The 20,891-nt window shown below is 32.9% G+C and overlaps 1 protein-coding gene across 5 annotated transcripts in view; it reads left to right on the forward strand.

Annotated features, from left to right (window-relative positions):
• Positions 1 to 19,807, forward strand: part of Utx (Utx histone demethylase) — a 62,890-nt gene extending 43,083 nt beyond the window's left edge. Inside the window, exons 4-18 of one of the 5 annotated variants that reach the window (XM_088200682.1) lie at positions 5,423 to 5,598; positions 5,709 to 5,837; positions 5,906 to 6,131; positions 6,196 to 6,462; positions 6,742 to 6,826; positions 6,897 to 7,082; positions 10,472 to 10,588; positions 10,664 to 10,989; positions 11,060 to 11,289; positions 11,351 to 11,556; positions 11,629 to 11,753; positions 13,118 to 13,280; positions 13,361 to 13,616; positions 16,452 to 16,662; positions 16,736 to 19,807. In XM_088200682.1, coding sequence (XP_088056808.1) covers positions 5,423 to 5,598; positions 5,709 to 5,837; positions 5,906 to 6,131; positions 6,196 to 6,462; positions 6,742 to 6,826; positions 6,897 to 7,082; positions 10,472 to 10,588; positions 10,664 to 10,989; positions 11,060 to 11,289; positions 11,351 to 11,556; positions 11,629 to 11,753; positions 13,118 to 13,280; positions 13,361 to 13,616; positions 16,452 to 16,662; positions 16,736 to 17,057 — 3,025 coding nt within the window. In that variant the 3' untranslated portion in view covers positions 17,058 to 19,807. Of the gene's footprint in view, positions 1 to 5,422; positions 5,599 to 5,708; positions 5,838 to 5,905; positions 6,132 to 6,195; positions 6,463 to 6,741; positions 6,827 to 6,896; positions 7,083 to 10,471; positions 10,990 to 11,059; positions 11,290 to 11,350; positions 11,754 to 13,117; positions 13,281 to 13,360; positions 13,617 to 16,451; positions 16,663 to 16,735 lie in introns of all 5 variants that reach the window. The other 4 variants (XM_088200685.1, XM_088200681.1, XM_088200686.1 and 1 more) reach the window with 4 other exon arrangements.
• Positions 19,808 to 20,891: the final 1,084 nt, after the last annotated feature.

Here is a 20,891-nt window from a genome sequence, read left to right on the forward strand (position 1 = left end):
GTTCTATATTATATTAAATGAAATACATTTTATTTTGTGAAAATATAATTTATCTGACAGGTACTAGTAAAATTATATAATTTCAACTTTTCCCTGTTACAGTGATGTATATTTGTCAGTGATGTTATATTTTCTGCGACGGCGCCGACACGATTTTATTGCTTTTGCCGTGGATTTTTGCCTTCTGAGATGGGATAATTCTTTTTTTTCTCTCTTATTGGTCAAAATTCGGTTTAGATGTGCTTCGTTCGATTCTCACTTATTGTATGTCGTAATATTTTTAATTTTTTTTTAAATTATATGAACAGGGGGGAGGGTGGCATTTGTTCCCCTAAAATTTAGCCAAAAAAATGTATGTCATGAATTTATATTAAATGGTCAGAATCATTTTTTTCGGTTGTCAATAATGTTATCGTATAGTGTCGTTATTGCTGTATTGCTGAAGATTGGTACAACTAGTCGATCTATCATTCGCATGTCGGCAGTTACTTATAATATCATTACAAGGTGTTTTAGTAGCTTGCAACATTTTCAGATGTCCACACAACAAGCCAAGCGCGCTCTCCGCGTCGCTCTGTCGTTATTCCCGCTTTGTTCGCCGCTCTGAATACCTTTGCGTCCTACATACAATTAAATAGATTCGTTGAGAATTATTCCTGTGGTGTTCAGTGTTCTGAACAACGCGAGATATTTTATCAGATATTTCTAAAATAATTAATTTATTATCCATTTATATTTATAATTATTATTATTATTTTAATTCACATAATCATCCCTTATTTTAATTTTGGTCGTATGCTATTTTTATTCTAACCTTTTGATATTTATTTTGCCCCTGAATAATATAATTATGCCTATTCGTTATTTTAATTCTGATCGTCCTATATTTTTATTCTGACCTTATTATATTCATTTAATATTTATTCTGACTCCAAATAAAATTCTATGTGGGATTTGATTTTTATTCTAACCCAAAGTTAAATTAAATGCTGACAATTTATATTATTGCCTTAATAAACTACCTCGAAATCAGCTGATCATATCACAGTGCGGCAGGTGTTTGTCACCTTTTGACATATGGCTGACAATTTATTTGATAGCCGTACTCTAATTGCAACAAACCCGTGCCACTGTGCGAACGTTTGTCTTTGAGTTTGACCCAATTAGGCGTGAAAAAACAAAAAGCACCGCGTTTTTACCGTCAAACGTCTATTTTTATATTAGTATATTATTATTTTATCAACCCTTTGCTCGCAGCTCAGCAGCCCTTAACCACCCACATGCTTCGTGAGGGGTTGCTCCCTCTTTGCGGCGCTCTCGTTTCAAAAGCGACCCTCCCTGCTCCACCCTTTCGTCACAATGGCTACAACACCCCCTTCCGTTTGCGAATTTAGGTCGACCCTGGAACATTGCACCAAGAACGTACATACAGCGCTTAACCTATATTTCTGATAAATGTGATTTTGAATTCCCTGCGCTCAAGAATCGTGTTTTAAAATGTCTACATGCATATTTTACACTATCGTGGAACGGATCAGGAGCAGAGCCCCTTCGCCCCTGACAGTCCAATTAACAACTAAAGGGTACATAACTACATGCGCCGATAATTATCAGGCCGTTTAAGATAATTAAGTGCTCCCTTCGTTTTTGCTCGAGTTCAATCAACGCTTTCCTGAATGGATTTTTATTTTCTTGCGTAGGTATTTGTCTTTAAATGTCGCTGTTTTTATCATATTCTAGTCGTTTGCAATCAACGACCCCAATAAAATGCAACAATAGTGCAGCAACCGACGATGGCAACGTTGGTATCGTGACTTTTTAGCTATTGAGCAAGACAATCGAACCACTCTCCCTGGTGCAATGCACTGCAATTGTTACTATCTGGGCACGAATAGAACGCCACAGATATGCATCTGCGAGGTTATTCGAAACATACTATGCATCTGAATCATATCTTTCGTGGAAATAGAGCAACATTTAATGTCATTATTGTTGCTACAGGTATTTGTTTTTTACTTTGTTATCTTTTGAACATTAGTGATATGAACTGATGATTCATTGCCGCATATGTTTGTAAATACATAAGAAACACCATATTAAATATTTTTGGTGCATATACCATGTCAAATCTATATATATAATACTTTTCTATTTTATTTACTCTCTAGCATTTTTGATTACGTTAAAATGTGGGACGGTAAAATTTTCTAATAGTTTATGTAGTTAAATTTATCATTAACTGCTATTGTCAGTAAAGTAAATTCACAGGAAATCTAATATTTACTGAACGGTGACAACAACTGAAGGTACTGATTTGATTTTAATACTTTTTCGTAAATTGCTTTTTTAAGAAGCAGCATTAGAGACTTCAATCTGAATACACCAATATTCGTTATTCGAATATTTATCTAACTATTTATATTAAATTTCTAGATGCACTCTAATAGCACAGTTCAATAACGCAGTTATCAACTTCCTCCCCCTTCCCCTAATGTGCCGATGCTGTGTCTAATCCTCATTGTGCGTCTTGCGAAAATGATCTTATCATTAAGTTATTTTGGCAGCCATGGCCAAGCTAAAAGCCGACACAAAATAAGGAATGAAAAATACGAGTTGTAATTGCCGAAATTACAAATATTGCTCATGTCTGAGTTATTATTATGCGGCATTTTCCCATAACTTTACAAATGAAGGGTAATCCAGCTTCAGTTTTCGAATTTAAAAAAAATGATAATTTTTTTTAATAATCTCAATTAAATGGCCGCCTCTCGACCATTTGCAGCAGCCGATCCTTTCAGTGACTTTTTCGTACATTTCGGGCGGTATCTTGGCTATAACTTTACGTATGATGGTTTTTATGTGCTCCAACGTTTCGGATTTATCGGCGTAGACACGATATTAGCGTAACCCCGCAAAAAATCAAATGGCGTTAAGTCATCAAAACGTGCAATAATGCGAACTGGGAACGCGCAAAATATACAACGTTGTGCCCGATGTGTGACAAGTTTGTGCGGTATCTCGGCTATAACTTAGCTGATGTTGGTTTTTAGGTGCTCTAACGTTTTGTGTTTGTCGGCCTAGACACGACTCTTAGCGTAACCCCATAAAAAAACCAATGGCGTTAAATCGCATGATCTTGGCAACCAGTGGCAAGTTGCGCCGTCTTGTTGGAACCACATCAATATATTCGATTTGCACAGGCTTTATCCTATCTTCAACGCTTGCTATCTCTTGAATTTTTTTCATTACGTTGCGAATTGTTCGCTTAGTAAGACGATCTTCCAGTAAATTTAGATACACAGTTCATACAAAATTGTTACCTATGTAGAACAATAGAGCAATTTTAACGCGTTGTGCGATCCGTTTCATAAATATGTTGTTGCAAACATTTGACACTTTGAACACGCGTGATTATTGACAGCTGTCTGATTTACAGTGCAACCGACATAAGAAACTCGAATTGAATCACATTGTTTGACGAATATGTTATAAAAAATCGAATTTTTCGAAACTCTAAATGTAATTTTATAAATTGCCATTTTTATTTGGATAAATCGCCTTAATTTGGAATAATTTTATTCCAGACTAATTATTCTACGAAATCATTAAACATATGTAGGTATAATAAACAATTGAAAGTTTAAAATAAATGTTTTAATTGTGATTGGTGCGATTCGACCCAGCTTTTATTTTTATTTTACTATGCTATCAAAATTAGTTTGATTGGGGATCAGGAGGAGCATCCAATTAGTTACTATTTATTGTGGCTCAAGCGAAAATTTGCTTCACGTAAATAAATTATACAAAAAGGCAGTTCACAACGAATTGCCTTTAATAATGAATTCCGATATTCTTCTTTTAAATTACACATTTTATTGTGCATTAACTTTTTATTGACGCAAGGTCGATGAAGTTTTCATAATCTAAAGTAGAAAGGTCTTCTGATTTATCAACATTTAACAATTTTTTCTTTACTGTGACGGGATGTACAGTGTCATTGAATAAATGGTTCATATTTTAGGCATTCGTTCGTGATAGATACACTTACTTATTATATTACATTAGATACAAAAACTAAATATTCTATCATCACAGTCACAAATGCATTGCCAATCGGAACTTTTGCTTCCTTCTTAAAAATAATTGTATTTACTCGTTTTCAGCACTTACATCGCAATAAATGTTACGTTTTAACTTCGTGTTTTCACAGTTTTGAATCACTCGCTTCTACACATTTTACATGTACACTAAGTGTACATTATCAGAGCGGGTGTAACATTTTTGCCACGTAATGGTTAATATTTAAAGAATTTGTAATCTAATTGTTATTCTTATTGTTATCTTATAGACCAGTATTACTAAAGATATTTTCTTTCAAAATTCTTAAAGATCATAGTGGTGAAAATATTTATATTTTTTCCCTGAATTTTTGCGCTTTATCCAATTTGACTTTTACGATTAAACACTTTTGTAACGATCTGCCAATATAAAACTATATCATTTGAGAAATGTATTTTTTACCTAACAAGAATTTTTATATAGTTATAGTATTTTTAATAGTTATATAGATAGAAATGGCATTGAAACAGGTCTTCACGTAGAACCCCAATATTGCCGTCTAAAAATTTGATCTATTATTAAGTAGAGTGATATTCAATCTGGTTAAATGGAATACATTTTCGCAACTTTTTTTATTTTTAATCATGGCTATTTAAATGAGCAATATATAAAATAAATATGGCATAAAAAATTGTTTGTGAATTACTGTTGGGTAGAACAGTAAACATATGCAACGAATCCTTTTCCGAAGGAAAAATCTGAAAATGTACCTTACATAAATGCACAAACAATTCGTTTTGTGGAACAAAGTAGTATTTATTTAAATGCAAATATTTCTTAAAATAAATACCCTTTGAATGCTTGACCTTGAAAATAAAAAAAATCCTGCGAAGCACTTTTATACTAGGGTTCTGCAGGTGATGGGAATTGAAGACTAGTGGTATAAAGGGTTGTTATTCTTCGAAAAAATATCAGTTACTATAAGGTCGGTAAATTATGACCCTTCGACAATTTATGGAGTCTTTTAATTCTTCAAACGCCCCTCTCAACTTTCTCGATCAATTTTAAAAGCATCCCACCGGAAGTACGTATAATTCAGGATGCTCGTGGTGTAGAACTGTCGAGACACGCAGCTTATTTACCAAACGTTCACCTGTTTGTTTTAAATTGCCACGATCTCACCGCGGCAGGTGTGTATCGTCGCGTCAGGTGGTAACTCTTGAGGACCCGTTAATGGATTTTTGAAGTGTGGTATAACCAACCGAGACATCTGTATATATAATAAGGCGGTGTGTTATTGCGATCGACGGCGCGTATTCTTGAGCGTTCGATAAGTGAAAGGGGATGCTTTTTGGGTGCTTAGGTCGATCAAGGCTCTGCAGCAGCTGCTCTATTGCTGGCCTGCCTTTTCTCGGGCGGCTGAGGCACAGCTGCGTCTGGGGTTGATGTTCAAAGCTCTCGGCCAGTGGAGCTCCGCCGTTAAACACCTGCAATTGGCACTCCTCGACTCGTCTGACGCAACCTTTACGAAACTCGACGGTCCGTTGACAATCTTGAGCTATTCCATTGATAACATATATTTTCCAATTCCATTCCTTTCTTCTTATATAAATATTTTAAAGTCTATAACAATATTTTTTTGATTACAGTGAGATTTCATATTGCTCACACTTATGAAATACAAGGAAAGAGCAAAGCGGCGCGAGACGCATACGAAGGGCTTCTCAAAGAACCGAGCATCTCTATATCACTAAAGGCGGATATATGTCGACAATTAGGTATGTGCGTAATCGTAATTATTATTATCAGACGAAATCATCGTCTAATCGTGACCTTATCCCTTCAGGTTGGCTGTATCAATGCATACCTGGGTTAGGTGAACGCGGACTCAGAGAGCGCGCTGCCTTATGCTGCTTGAGACGGTCGGTGAATGCGGAACCCGCCAGCGGACAGGGTCTATATCTTTTGGGTCGATGTTTCGCGGCACAGGGAAAGGTTCATGATGCTTTTGTAGCATACAGAAATTCTGTTGAAAAGTCTGAAGGCAACGCGGACACATGGTGCTCCATCGGGTATGTATGCTCTCGTAAAAATTACATATTTTCCGAATCTTTTTTAACAATTGATGAATTTCAGAGTACTCTACCAACAGCAGAATCAGCCTATGGATGCGCTGCAAGCATACATTTGTGCGGTGCAGCTTGACAAGTGTCACTCGGCGGCGTGGACTAACCTCGGGATACTATACGAAAGTTGTCTGATGGCGCGAGATGCATTCGCCTGTTACTTGAATAGTTCACCAGCTCAATTGGGCAAGTCTCACAGAGGCGGCCAAGTCACGCAACGTATCAATTTTCTAAAAGGCCATTTAGCTCAAGCACCGATGCCGTCCATCACCAGCAAGTGAGTACTTTTATTATTAAAATCACGTTCATGTAAAAATAGCGATGAATAGTAATAGCTTAAATCGACTTTCTGTTAATTTGTAAGCAATATGCATTTCATTAATATTGATGAAATCCATTAATATTTGCTTGCAGCCATATTATGTGATCATAGGGAAGAGAGAAAGGTTAGTTTTTACTATGACGGTATAACTATACTTTTATATATCGGCACTCATTTAATACTGAAAAAGACTGCCAACGCCATGTGTGATTAAATCGTAAATTATTGTTCTAGGAGACGGCAACTTCCTTCAATTGAAGAGGCATGGAATCTTCCTATATCTGCAGAAATGTCTTCAAGGCATCCAAAGCCACACCAGGTATGATTTGGACGCTCAATTTAGTTTATATTTATATATGAAAACGTGTTTTTTATTATTTTATTTTAAGACAGGAGCTGGTGCGCCACCACCTTATCCCGTAAAACGGGCGAGAGGAGAACCACCAGGAGGCACGCCAACCCCGGTCCCGGCGATCCCCCCACCTCAACAACCAGCGCCTCATTTAACTCCTCAACAGTTGCAAACATTACAATGTTTGCAACAAAATGCTCATAATCTTACAACACCTCAACAGGTAATGACATAAAAAAGCTACTCGATTATCATAATAATTTTCCTTATAACGTTGAACACCTGACGTCTTATTCATTCAACAAAACAACAGTTTCACACTTATGTTTATACCACTTTAAAATTTTTTAACACTAAACCTACCACGTTTTTAAAATTTTGAATTTCTACAATATAATATGCATACAATACATTTTTCAATATTCACTTTTTTTTATTTTTTTTGTTTTCTGAGAAAATGTGTTGTCTGTTTTACCTACCATGACCACCGGTCATTTGACCAGTTGAACGATTTATATCTTTTTGTAATAGTATTCCCTTGGAAGATATTTAGCAGTCAATATTTTGTATTTTTATTCTCTTATTTTATATTTTGTATTACGTGTATGACTGTCATTTTCAAATGTGAACAAAACCAACAATACTTTGTGTAGTAAACTTTACATTTTTATGTTATCCTTTGAATATTTATCCCCAAAATATCAAGACATTCAAAGAATATCAAATTATTATTAGAGGAAATAAATAATATTGACAGAAGATGATCAGGTAATTTCTGATATTGAAAGTGATTATGATCTGTTTGACACCGATGTGAATGAAGAGAATATTTTGAATGTACGTAGAGGACAAAAGAGAAGGAGGTTTTTCGTTAGTTCCGAAAGTGAGATTGAGGAAGAGGTAATCGAAACTGTTTGGCAAGAAGTAAAAGAAGGGTATAACCATGGAAGAGCTCCGATTCATAATACATTTAGGGAAACATCAGGCCCGAAAAGGTGTAAACGAAATACAGGCGGCCCTCGACTTTCGAACGTTCAACTTTTGCACAATTCGCTATTTCGCACATTTAAAAAAAACATTTTTTTTAATTTAATTTTTTTTTTAAAAAACGTTTTGATAGCGGTGAATCTTTTGCTTCAATCGGATGTTCATATGATACAATCAGATCTACGATATGTTCAATTTTGCAAAATAAAAATATAATTAAAGAATACGTTCAAAATTGTGGAAAATAAAGATATATTTCCACAATCTTTAATGATATGTTTCCAAAAAACAGCAAAAAAAAAACATGGATGAAATGGAAAATCTTTGTCATTGTAGATCGATGACCAACATCAAAAAGATGTCCCTCTGAGTATTTCAATTATTCAAACAAAAGATCTTAGTTTGCACAAAGATTGGAAGGATAGATTAAAAAATTATTTTAACATGGTTTTTCAAGCGAGTAACGGTTGGTTTTACAATTTTAAAATTAGGTATTCTTTTCATAATATTAAATTTACTGGAGAATCGGCTGATGCGAATAAAGATGCTGCAAAAGAATTTATTTCCTAATTATCCAAAATTATTGAAGGTGTAGAATATTCCTCTAGCCAAATATTTAATGTAGATGAGACAGGTTTATTTTGGAAAACTCTTTAACAATGAAAAATATGAATGAAGCCTTCACGCACCTTGACAAATTTTTAAATATTATGGAAGATTGTGATCCCAATGGAGAACGCATATCTCAAGTGCGTGGGGCGATCAATAAAAACATAGCATGTTATAAAATACTATATGAAGAAAAGAAAAAGAATAGTGGAAAACAGTTAACTCTTGATAACTTTTCAAAGGAAACACCCGCAAACCCCACTTAAACGTGTCTCTTAAACGCCTCTTAAACATCTTATATTTACTTGATAAATAAATATTTTAAAATACACACAATTTCAATTTTTTTACTTCCTTCGACTTTCGTACATTCAACATTCGCACACATTTTCAGGAACCAATTATGTGCGAAAGTCGAGGGCCGCCTGTATTATGAAAGCTAAAGTTAAGACGGCAATTTCTCTGATTATTGGTCATATTATAATCGAACTTATAAGAAAGTGCACTAAAACAGAGGCGTTTTGAGTATTGGGAACTAAATGGGATCTATCTACCGCAAAGTTATATGCATTTATTGCAATCCTGTATGTACGAGGCGTATATGAAGCAAAAATATAGATACATAAAACCGTCATGTCACTTTTTGTCTATGATCGTAAGTCTCCCATTTTTAGTTTTAGGGTCCATTTGTCAAAATGTCTGGATAATTTATTCTTACCATCGTACAGCAAAAAATGATTGAAATTTTTTAAAAAAAAAATGATTGTCCTCAAATAATGCAGGAGAAAAAAATAAATTATCCAAGTATAATTTACGGGAAACTCATATTATTCTCCTACACAAATTTTAATCGTCGCATGCTTTGCACTCATATTTTGTGTAAATATTAGGGGTAGTTTTTTTTTAATGCAAAGTATTTTTCCAATAACAAATTTATTTTACAATATTATTCTACAAAATAATCTCCATCGACAGATACAACCTTCTTCCGTCAATCGAGCAAGTTTTTAATCCCACTATATTAATAATTAATAAAAATCTTGAGGTTATGTAATGCGTATCTTTTTTTTGAACTTTTCGAATCATCCTCTACCAGCTGCAAAATTATTATTTTATTCATCAGATGATGTAGATTGATCATCACACTTTATATGTTATTGTAATCTGTATTTTTTTGCGTATGAGCTTCAATCCACATCATTAATGCCTTTACCATTTTTTTCATTATAGCAGGCTTTGTGTATGAAATAACTTAGAACTTATATTCAAACCGAAGGAAACACTTCTAATGATAATCTCACTTTTTTATTATGCGAATAGTGAATTCATTTATATTTTAATGTTTTGTAAGATTTGAGGTACATTCACCTTTCTGAAGACAGTCCAGAATTTCTATCTTCCTTTTCTTTTAACGACGGCTTTTTTAAAATTCGTATATATACATTGTAGGGCTACAAAAAAAATAATTATCGGAATAGGAAAATAATAAAAGTATGAGTATGTCCTTGAACCCATTCATAGCACGTGTAACTGCATCTCAACGGTGTAAGGCTGATTTATACGATACCAGTTGAGGTTGCCAGTCACTGGATGCCAGCGACTAGCGCTGCGTAAACGCAACGCCAGTCACTGGAGAAGCCACTGGCAGTGCGAGCAGAACAAATATTTTTGTTTTACTGACACGCCAGGCCCCCCTCCACCACACTACCGTACTGGTGCAAAGTGAGTTGCGCTTTTTCGTAACAATAATTCTTTCAGTTGCTGGCACTGTGTAAACGGTAAGGCGCCAGTGAACTGGAATGTCAGTCGCCGCGTGCCATTAATCCGCCAATCAACTTCTAACTGGTAGCGTGTAAATCAGCCCTAAGACATACAATTGAAATATATAAATATTAAAAATAAGTGTAAATTGAGGTATGGGTGTATTGAGTATTTAAATTAAAAGTTTAAGTTATAGTTATATTGTGCGTGTTCATTACACCTATACTCTATTCTAAACAAATTTATTTTATACAGGCACTCCTGCAGCAACTGGTTGGCCAATATAGAATGCATCAAGCGAGACTCAGACAAGGGCAGCAACAACAGCCACAACAGATGCAACAGCAAACGCATCTACAACAGCAGCAGCCTGTACGTCTCAACGATTCCATATTCTAATCGAGCACATGCACCTCAACTAAATTCTAACCCTTATTTATGTTTCAGGACATAAAACCTGTGATATCAAACATGCCAGGGGAAGCCGCTCTGGCCGAATCCTTGGCTGAAGATTTTTTAAAACATTTATCGCAAGACGCGAGTGGAACGATAAAGCAAGAGATGTCACAAGACATAGTAGGAATTCCTGTCGAAGTGAAGCCGGAAGTCAAAGTAGAGAGACCCGAAACTAGCAAAGTGTCAATATCAAGTTTAAATTTATTACCTAAAGGAAAGGAACCCGTCGTGAAGTTAGAACCGCTCAAGCAAGATGCATACAAAGTGCAAGAGTTCAATATTAACATGTCGGCGAAGCAGGTTGTTCAAGCCGGCAAGTGAGTGTGATTGACGAGTTGATGATTTATAGTTTTATGAGCATGTGATTGATTCTAAAACGTTTTACAGAGATAGTTCGCATACTGCGTGCGGTGCGTGGAACATATTAGGAGACGGTCACGGTCCTCCGGGACCTCCGATATGTCCGCCGACAAAACTATCGCTAGCGCAGCTATTGCCCCCCACGCCTTCGGTGTATTTAGAATCTAAAAAAGAAGCCTTTTCACCAGCCTTGCAAGACTTTTGTCTGAAACATCCTATAGCTGTTGTGAGAGGAATCGCCGGTGTTCTCAAACTAGGTACATCTTACATATAAAATAATTTAATTGAGAACGTTATTAATTCATTTTTATCGTATAGATTTGGGATTGTTTTCAACGAAGACGCTAGTGGAAGCCTGGCCCGAACATTCCGTGGAAGTCAGGACTCAAGTGCATCAATCTGCCGATGAAAATTGGGATCAGTTGGGTGAGAAGAGAGTGTGGGCTTGTGTGTCGCATAGATCTCACACTACCGTACACAAATATGCACAGTATCAAGCCAGTAGTTTTCAAGATAGTCTTAAGGTTTGTTTTGTTGAACCGATCGCTAGATTTAAACAAATTAATTTTGCTTAAAAATCGTATTTCATTATACAGGAAGAGCGCGATAAAACATCGGGAATCACTAGCAACATGAGCGATTCCGATTCAAAGGATTCCACCGGTCCCAACGGAAAGAAGAAAAAGATGTCTTCTAAGTATAATGGAAACAAAATGCTTAGGTATAATTAAACTTCAGTTTTTCATTATTGATTCCTAGTATCTGCAGGTTATTTTATCGGACTCTAGCGCAAGCCTATTAAATGTTACACTTCCTTTTCCATATATGTACCTTTCACAAATTTGAATTTTTGAACAGTTCTAACATTCCGACGAAGCAAATGCATCATGACTGCACTGCTAATATGATGTAATCGTCGCAAAACAAGTATTTTCATAACTCACGTCATCTGGATCTATCATATCATAAATTTCTATCAAACCAGTTATAGATTATCAATTCTTTGTGTTATTTATTTTATAAGTAGACGTTCTTTATATTAATTTATTGTTTCAAATAGATGTCACATTCACCATATTTTTAAAATGGCCACTCAATTATTCAAAGGCGAGAGTGCACTGTGTGGTGATAAGAACAGGTCGCCTTTTCATGATATTATTCGCCAGAGTTGCTTAAACTAAAGAAAGTAGCATGCCATGTGCATGGTGATAGAGACAAGCAAACTCATTTCTTATTTTGGTCATAGTCAGGGGAATTTAATTTTACTTTTAAATATTGTAAAAAAATGGTTCAGTTATTTTTCCGGACAGAATTATTCCTGACACGAATTTTACTTTTTACGATTCGTTAATTACTACATTGAAAATGTTTACTTTAATTATTTTTTTAATATAATATTAAAAATATTTTTTTGTCCAAAATAATGTCAGGAAAAATGGTCTGCAAAATTCGTGTCTCGAAAAATTCGACCACCTAAAAATATATATATACATAATCATTTTCAAAGTGATTTCTTTAATTTGTTTATGGGAAATTTTCATTCTTTAAAAAAATTTTAAGGAATGTTACTTATTAGCTACTGGAATCTTTATTATTATTCCAGTATTTTGTTATCAAACTATCATATAAATGCAAGAGCATCTTATGATTGCTCTATTGCCGGACAAACATATTAATCTTGTTAAATGTAAATTTGTAAAGTTAAGAAAACAGAAAATCAGTGCAAATTCTTTTAACCACTTCCCGGTCACAGTACTTTTTTAAAAAATGACTCAAAAACGTCTTGCACAGATCCACCCTTTCCTATGCAGCGGTGTAAAAAAATATAGCTGTTATAAATTCATACAAATTTAATTTTTAACAAAAAAGTCTGATAATTTTCTTGACAAATTGCTGATTTTTGAGAAAAGAATACACAAAATACTAATATCCGTTTTAACTCGGGCACGACCGAGAAGGGGTTAAAAATTACACATTTGCCGATTTCTCTAGTTTCTTTCAATTTAACAAAAAAACTTATTGAACAATCCTTTTTTTTAATAGTACATCTAAACATCTTTGAATAACATAAATTTTTCATCACAGGTTCGGGACCAATGTCGATCTTTCCGATGAGCGAAGATGGCGTCCACAGTTGCAAGAACTGATGAAACTACCCGCTTTTACAAGAGTTGTTTCAGCCGCAAACATGCTATCTCACGTCGGTCACGTAATATTAGGAATGAACACCGTGCAACTCTATATGAAAGTGAGTGACACAATTGAATGCTTTTTATTTTTTGTACGATTATGTATTATTCTAATAACAATTGTTTTTTTTTTTACTAGGTTCCAGGCTCTCGAACTCCTGGACATCAAGAGAACAATAATTTTTGCTCAATAAATATTAATATTGGACCTGGTGAATGCGAATGGTTCGGAGTACCAGACGACTACTGGGGCGGCGTTCAAGCGCTTTGCGAACAGAACAACTTGAACTATTTGCACGGGTCTTGGTGGCCTGATTTAGCTGATTTGCAAGCAGCCAATATACCAGTGTATCGCTTCACACAGAGGCCTGGTGATCTTGTATGGGTTAATGCCGGTGAGGATATTTAAAAAAAAACTGCAATGATATTTTTACTAAAATATAAAATTACACGCTGATTGCAATTGTATATTCAGTCTTAAAACTATCGTATTTTTTTTTTGATGAAATACTAAAAACGACACAAATTATGCATTATTTCATTTTTCATTCAGATTTAAACGACTCTGTAACTTATAAAATTTAAGTTTTAGTCATTTAATAAAATAGTTCCTGATCATTTTTTTACGAAACTATTAATAAATAAGCAATTTAATAATAGTCAAAAGTCGAAAATGAGTAAATGCATTGGATATTGAGATAATTCTGTATACATCCACCTCAAATGACTTCCCAAGTAATATATTGTCACAATATTTCGCAATCCGAACATAAAATAGCGCTAGCAAGTTACCCTACTACTTTTTTTGTTTCATAAGGTCAAAATCTGAAATTTCTTGACTTCACTTGAGTACCGATGTATTTTCTGATGATATGTCTTTTTGGGGAATACTTGAATTAGCTTCTGATGGTATTTGATTGTAATAGGATAGCATTGTTTTAATAATAGGTTTTTCTAATTTCAAGCTAAGCTCTCTTATGAATTATTTATGTTGATTAATATAAATACTCTTTCACTGATATTGACCAGTGAAATTATAAAACAATTGTTTGATACACTTTAACTGGCCTTATTTATTTATTTATATTTATAATTATACTAGTGAAAATATAAGTTCACTGAAAAACAGATTCACTGTAATATATATATACACCCAATTATTTTTATACACAGTGGATACGTTCACAAAAAACTGTAAAAAAGTGATAGAATACATAGAAAAATCGAAGATTGGTTCCCTAAATTTTAAAATCGTGTTATTCGAAAAAATAACAACCTAGTTTAAAAAAAGGGAATAATATAAACCAAATAAATAAATTCTAAAAAAGCTTTTCCATCTTCTCTAAGATAACATTTCGACAATACGATGACTTTTTAAAACTAATTTTTGATCCAGAAATTACTGGATGGAATCTTCATTACTTTTAATTATGCAATGCGATGCTGTATATTCAAACAGGATGCAATAACGCGCGAAATTTAAAATATGATATATAATTGTTTCTGGGAATCGTATTAAAACTTAATCGTATTAATTTTTTGGACCGTGTTATTTCAAAATCGTGTAAAAAAGAGTAGAGTGTAATATAAATACAGTTCTGTGCAAAAGTTTTGGGCCAACTGATCCAGTAACATTATTTTAATAATAACATCACAGCATCTCTGCTTTTTATTACCAAACGATTATTTTATGTTGCCGAACAATCAACACATCTGCTTAAAACATTATAGCAGTGCTTCTTTGTTTTTTGTGTGAGTTGGGGAGCTTTTTTCTATATTATACGAAAAAATCCCAAACTTCTAATTGCTTGTTATCAAAACATAAAAAAAATTCTTGAGAATAATTCATTTGTGTTTGTGTCCTCCTCTTTTCAACAATGTGTGGAGAACTATGATTAATTATTCGCCAAAATTATAAAAATTTAAGTTATTTTGACAAAAATATTTTTTCATGTTCTTTCCATTTTTCTACAAAAATGTACATAAAATATTTAACGAATTTAAAAAATTAAATAAATACATGAAAAAAATATTTTACTGTATTAGGTGACCCAAAACTTTTGCACAGTACTGTATTTTTATTATATATATATATATATTGCTGCGAATGTGTGTTTTTCATTGAATTTATATTTTAACCTGTATAAATTTAAAATGTATCAAATAATTGCTTTATAATTTTACTGGTCAATATCAGTGAAACAGTATTTATATTAATCACTTAGAAACTGTATTTGTATACATCACTACAAATCGAAAATTATAATTTTATGAAAAAATTATTTTGTTCCTAGATCTATAATATTTTTTCTATAACATGATTTAAAAAAAAGTCTTAAAGTCAGTTTTAAACAATAGTTCTAAATAGTCAGTGATAAAATCTAATTAAATAATATTTTTTAATGTTTTATAGAACAAAATAATGAATATATCTAAAAAAATGAGATTCTTATATCGAAAATGAAACAACATGAATTTTGCGTGTAATTTAAATATTAATCAATTAGAATAAATATTTTAATAAAAAAATTGTAATTCAGTGAAGTCTTCTAATCCTATAATTTATTGGATCAAATTTTGGTCAGTAATTATTAGGTCAATGTAAATTGACTATAAAATATTTATATTCTAAAATCACAATCTTAACTATACTTTACTGACCATTTTATCAATCTTACTGACCATAAGAGCGATTATTTCAAAAGTTATAGCAATTTATGAAGGAGTTAAAAAATTGTTATATTTTTATTAATAAAAAATAGTGACCATTAATTTTTTGCTATGATAGTTTCGTTTTAATCATGGATTAAATCTATACAATTTTTTTCAAGTGATCAGAATCTAATCTATGTAAATAGAGAAAGTCTCGTTATGGTTTAGTAATTTTCATTTTGAATCTCTCACTTTTTAACTAAACTTTTAAAGAAAAATAATAAACATTCGAAATTTTGTCGAATGGAAATCGGTTCTCTAAGGTAAATATATTATACCTAACATATTGCTTTTTACTAAAAATATTCACTTTTTAAAATGACTTCAAGTTTGCATAAATGAGACAGGCCAAGTTAATGGTTCATAAATAAATTAGTCAACTCTTTAATCATCAATAAAAATCCTCTAAAAACTTTTACAAAAAAGAGAAGAAGAATCAATGTGCATAACAGATTGCATGCTACCAAAATGATGTTAAGTGACTAATCTTGATTTAACAATGTTTATTTATCATTTAGGTTGTGTACATTGGGTGCAAGCCATCGGATGGTGTAATAACATAGCTTGGAACGTTGGACCGCTGACGTTTAGACAGTATTCGCTTGCACTGGATCGTTACGAGTGGAATAAATTGCAAGCGTATAAATCGATCGTACCCATGGTGCATCTATCTTGGAATCTGGCTCAGAACATCAAAGTGGCCGATAAACAGCTATACAAGATGATAAGGTAAACATCAGATCGAAGTATTGTTTAAATTGAAAATCAATTCATCATGCTAATCGTTTATATTTAACTTCAGGACTTGTTTGATGCAAACGCTGCGTCAATCTGCGACCATCTTAGAGTATGTGAAGACGAAAGGAGTCGAGGTGCGGTTCCACGGACGCGCTAAGAACGAGGCGTCCCATTATTGCGGCCAGTGCGAGCTCGAAGTGTGGAACGTGTTGCTCATCCGGGAACACGAAAAGCGTCACGTGGTGCACTGCTTGGGGTGCGCCCGGCGCCACACGCCATCCCTCGTCGGCTTCGTCTGCTTGGAGGAGTACCACATGGAAGACTTGATGCGCGTTTACGATGCCTTCACGATCCACGCGTCCGCGTCGGCCGTGGATCACACGTAGTGACATCTCATAGATAATTTCTTCAGTTAGTATTATTATTCAATCAATTACTTATGTGATAATAGGAAGTCTCGGTATTTAACTGCGTTTAGTGCGTTTAATTTTGTATAGTGTATGCCGTAAGTAAGTTTACGTTAGTCGTAATAGATTTCGTTTATCAGCAGTAGAACCGTGAATTATTTATTTATATCGAGAAATAGATTTATTACAGATGCGTCGGATCAAGGTTCTACCGATTCTGTTATATTTTTTTCTATTATAAATTCGCAGATGGGATATGTACAGAGCTAGCTCATTGTGCTATTTTTTAATCTGGATAATTTAAAAAGTTTATCGAGAACATTGAAAACTATATTAGTTTTCATGTTTTCGCATGAAATAAGCGTGTAGATACATATTTATAGGAGATATTAACAAGATTTTATGTTTCAAATGCATATTTCAGTCCTTGAACTGGAAATAAAATTGCCACATTTTAGTGGTGAAGCAAATGATTTTGCTATAGTTATTCTTACTTTAACTCTTTCTTTTATTCGACTTTGAAACTGAAAAAGCCTCTGCCGTATTTGATAACGGGATTATATAGCGTAATTTTCGCAATCTAATCCTACAAATGTGTATATACGCATATTACGTATATTTTTATCAACATAGATCAATTGCAAAAATCCTATTTTTTATTTTATCATCACAGATCTCATAATTTAAGTGTAAAGTAGCTTAATTTTATTTTATTATATACATATTTCATAGAAGCTTTAAATATAGTTTATATTGTGTAAATACGGAGAAAAAAAACGTGGTAAAAACTCATATTAGTGTACGAGTTACGGTTGCAATAATTTTTACTCTGCACTCGGCAGATTTAAGTCTTGCGCTTTATCGAATATTTGATATTCGACCAAGTGTCATTAACTAGCGCTAGGATTAATAAAGTCACATAAAATTTTCTTTCGTCTCGTTTCTTCGAGGGCGACGTATTCCCTACGATATGTCCAAAATTATATATAAATATAATGAAAAATGTGTTCAAACTAAATTAAACATCGAATCGCGTACCGTGCGAGACTGTCTGATCTATGCGTAGATTTCAGGTTACCAAAAAAACGATATGTTCTCGCACGTGAAGTGATTCGCTATGAGTTAAGTGTAGTGAAAAAAAAATTAATGTTCGTGAAGAGTGAGTTTTATCGGTTAGAATGCTCGATAGACTTAATAGTAATACGTATTCTGAATTAGACAGGTACTTTTATTCGTTTGAGACTGAAAATGAGGTATATAATGTTTAAACAAGGCGATTTACTAGCATTTAATCGATTACGAAGCCAGTTTATCACTGCCATACGTGTGTATGTAATTTATTGATAAAATAGTGATATTCATAACATTTTTTAGACGGTTACGTAATAGTGTTCTAAATTGTCAATTGAATATCACTGCAGTATTCCCTCCAAGTCGGTTTGTAACGAGAGAGTTGCCGTAAATAAATGCAGTTTTCCCGAGAGACGCATAAGTAAACTGTAGAACGCCTTCATCTCAAAATAGCTTACGTACACATTCAAAGACGCAAAGCAATATACTCATATCAATATTTTGCTTTAATCGGCAAACGATCTTTATTTTTGTTGAAATCTTACCAACACTCTTCTAATAAATAGTACAAATTAATCGATAAAACCAAATAGATCAATAAGTATATATATTCAGATCCAGATATATTGCCTTTGCTGCCTATCTGTGTGCAATCACATATTTATTGATACGTTTACCTTAATCCATAATAGTATATATATATATATATTACGATACAGGAACACATGTATTTATTTATTTATTTTTCCATAAGACTCGTTAAAAATGTTTGCTCAACTGTATCTGCAGAAATTTCACTATGATTTATTTTATGTCGAAAACATCAATTACTATTTTTTTATCAAATGTATTTTTACACAACAGATTTGGGATATTTTACTACAAAAAAAGTATATAAATATAAATTTTGTACAGTAATTTTTATAACGGTTCAATGAATTTATTTTTGATTTTTAAAAATTAAACGAATCCAACGTTTTGAGTATCAAGTTTGCTAAAAAAAAGTGTTAGTGATGTGAATAATGCACGACTTCGATGACAGAAATATAAAAATGTATTTTATTACCAATGTGACTTAAATGTATGTACCATATTTTTTAATTAGCAAACTTTAGCGTTAATTTCCTACGGATGTATAAAACAGATTTGTAAAATACACACACATATATAAATATATTTAAAAAAGGAGTTATTTGTAAATTAATTTTAAAGTATTTTTTATTTATTAGTTTATTTGCCATATGTTATTTAATTATAAATTTAATGACAGATTGTAACGGTCTGTTCGGATTATATTGTACTTTGTATATTATATTGATGATAGTGATAACGTGAGAATGTTTAATTTTTTTTAAAGTAATATTAGATAATCAATTTAACTCTACGCATACCAAATATCTTCTAATCAAATGAAACTGCCTTTTACATGTGGTATGAAGTTGTACCGAATATAAAAAGGAATAGGACAAAGATGTTAATGTGTTAACTTGTTACGCGTGCTTGAATTTGAGAAAAACTAACGCTCGGCATAAGGCAAAGAAATTGACAACGAGTTGTCTTCTTAAATTCAATGTTTAGATATGTGTAAATTATTGTGGTGTGAGCCTGATTGTGAAAAATCTTATGTATAAAATATAATAAATATCACTGCCACTTAATAACGTTTTTTCATATGCACTTTTCGAAATATGGAACCCATGTTTTAAACACAGAATTACACATGTTAATGAAAGCTATTCATAGCAATTATTCATTGATTTCATCCAGAGAAAGAAAATTACTTTGCCAATTGTATTACATTTTATATGGGTTCACATCAGTAGCGGCCCGTAAAAATTTGTGGTGGAGGGGATGCAGCAATAAAAGTTGAAAGATTGAATAAAATATCCATAATAAAACTAAAATATGTACTTTATAAGATACTATGTACTTTATATGTACTTTATAAGACTAGACAAAAAATTTTCACTCAGTTACATACACAAAAATATTTAAAACAGGAACGTTCATTTTATACTGGGAGGGCTGCAGCTCCATAGCCCATATGAATGAACCACCACTGGTTCCCATTAATACAACGAGAACCAAAATTTTACTGACATTGAAGAGTTGCTTGTTTATCGCGAAATAGTTGGAAGACTAATTAAACAGCATAGTGACCAAACCTAATGAATCAAATATTGAAAATTATTATTTTAATGCTTTTAATGATTTATTTTTATATTAATTTAAAATCATAATATTAATTTAACTAAAGACCTACTGATTTCTGTGCCTCTCAAGTAGATATATACATTGCTGAGATTATTGGCGAGTTCTTCAATTGCTAAGTAAATTAGAGCGACAGATTTTTTTAAATAAGTAAACCTAAAAAGTATTACAATAAAAACATAAATATAATAATAATATAGAATAAAAAAAATATTGAGAGCCTCTGAATTGATATTAAAAAAATCGACATTTCCGTTGCTGTTGCAGTGGGAACGCCCGGTTTTGTAGCGTTTATATTAAGACTTTTATAACAATATTACGACTTACAATAAGTGAGAATCGAATGATGCTCATCTAAACCGAATTTTGACTAATAGAAGAGCGCAAAAAACAATTATCCCTTCTCAGAAGTCAAAAATCCACGTCAATAGCAATAAAATCGTGTCGGCGCCGCACAGTGTACGATTTGACCAATCTGGCTGGACAAAAATCAGAATCAGACATATAGGATTTTAAATGGTCTCAAATTAC

The sequence above is a fragment of the Plectrocnemia conspersa genome, unplaced genomic scaffold (assembly GCF_051122295.1).
Source record: "Plectrocnemia conspersa isolate PC_06_02 unplaced genomic scaffold, ASM5112229v1 ptg000012l, whole genome shotgun sequence".
Lineage (NCBI taxonomy): Eukaryota > Metazoa > Arthropoda > Insecta > Trichoptera > Polycentropodidae > Plectrocnemia > Plectrocnemia conspersa.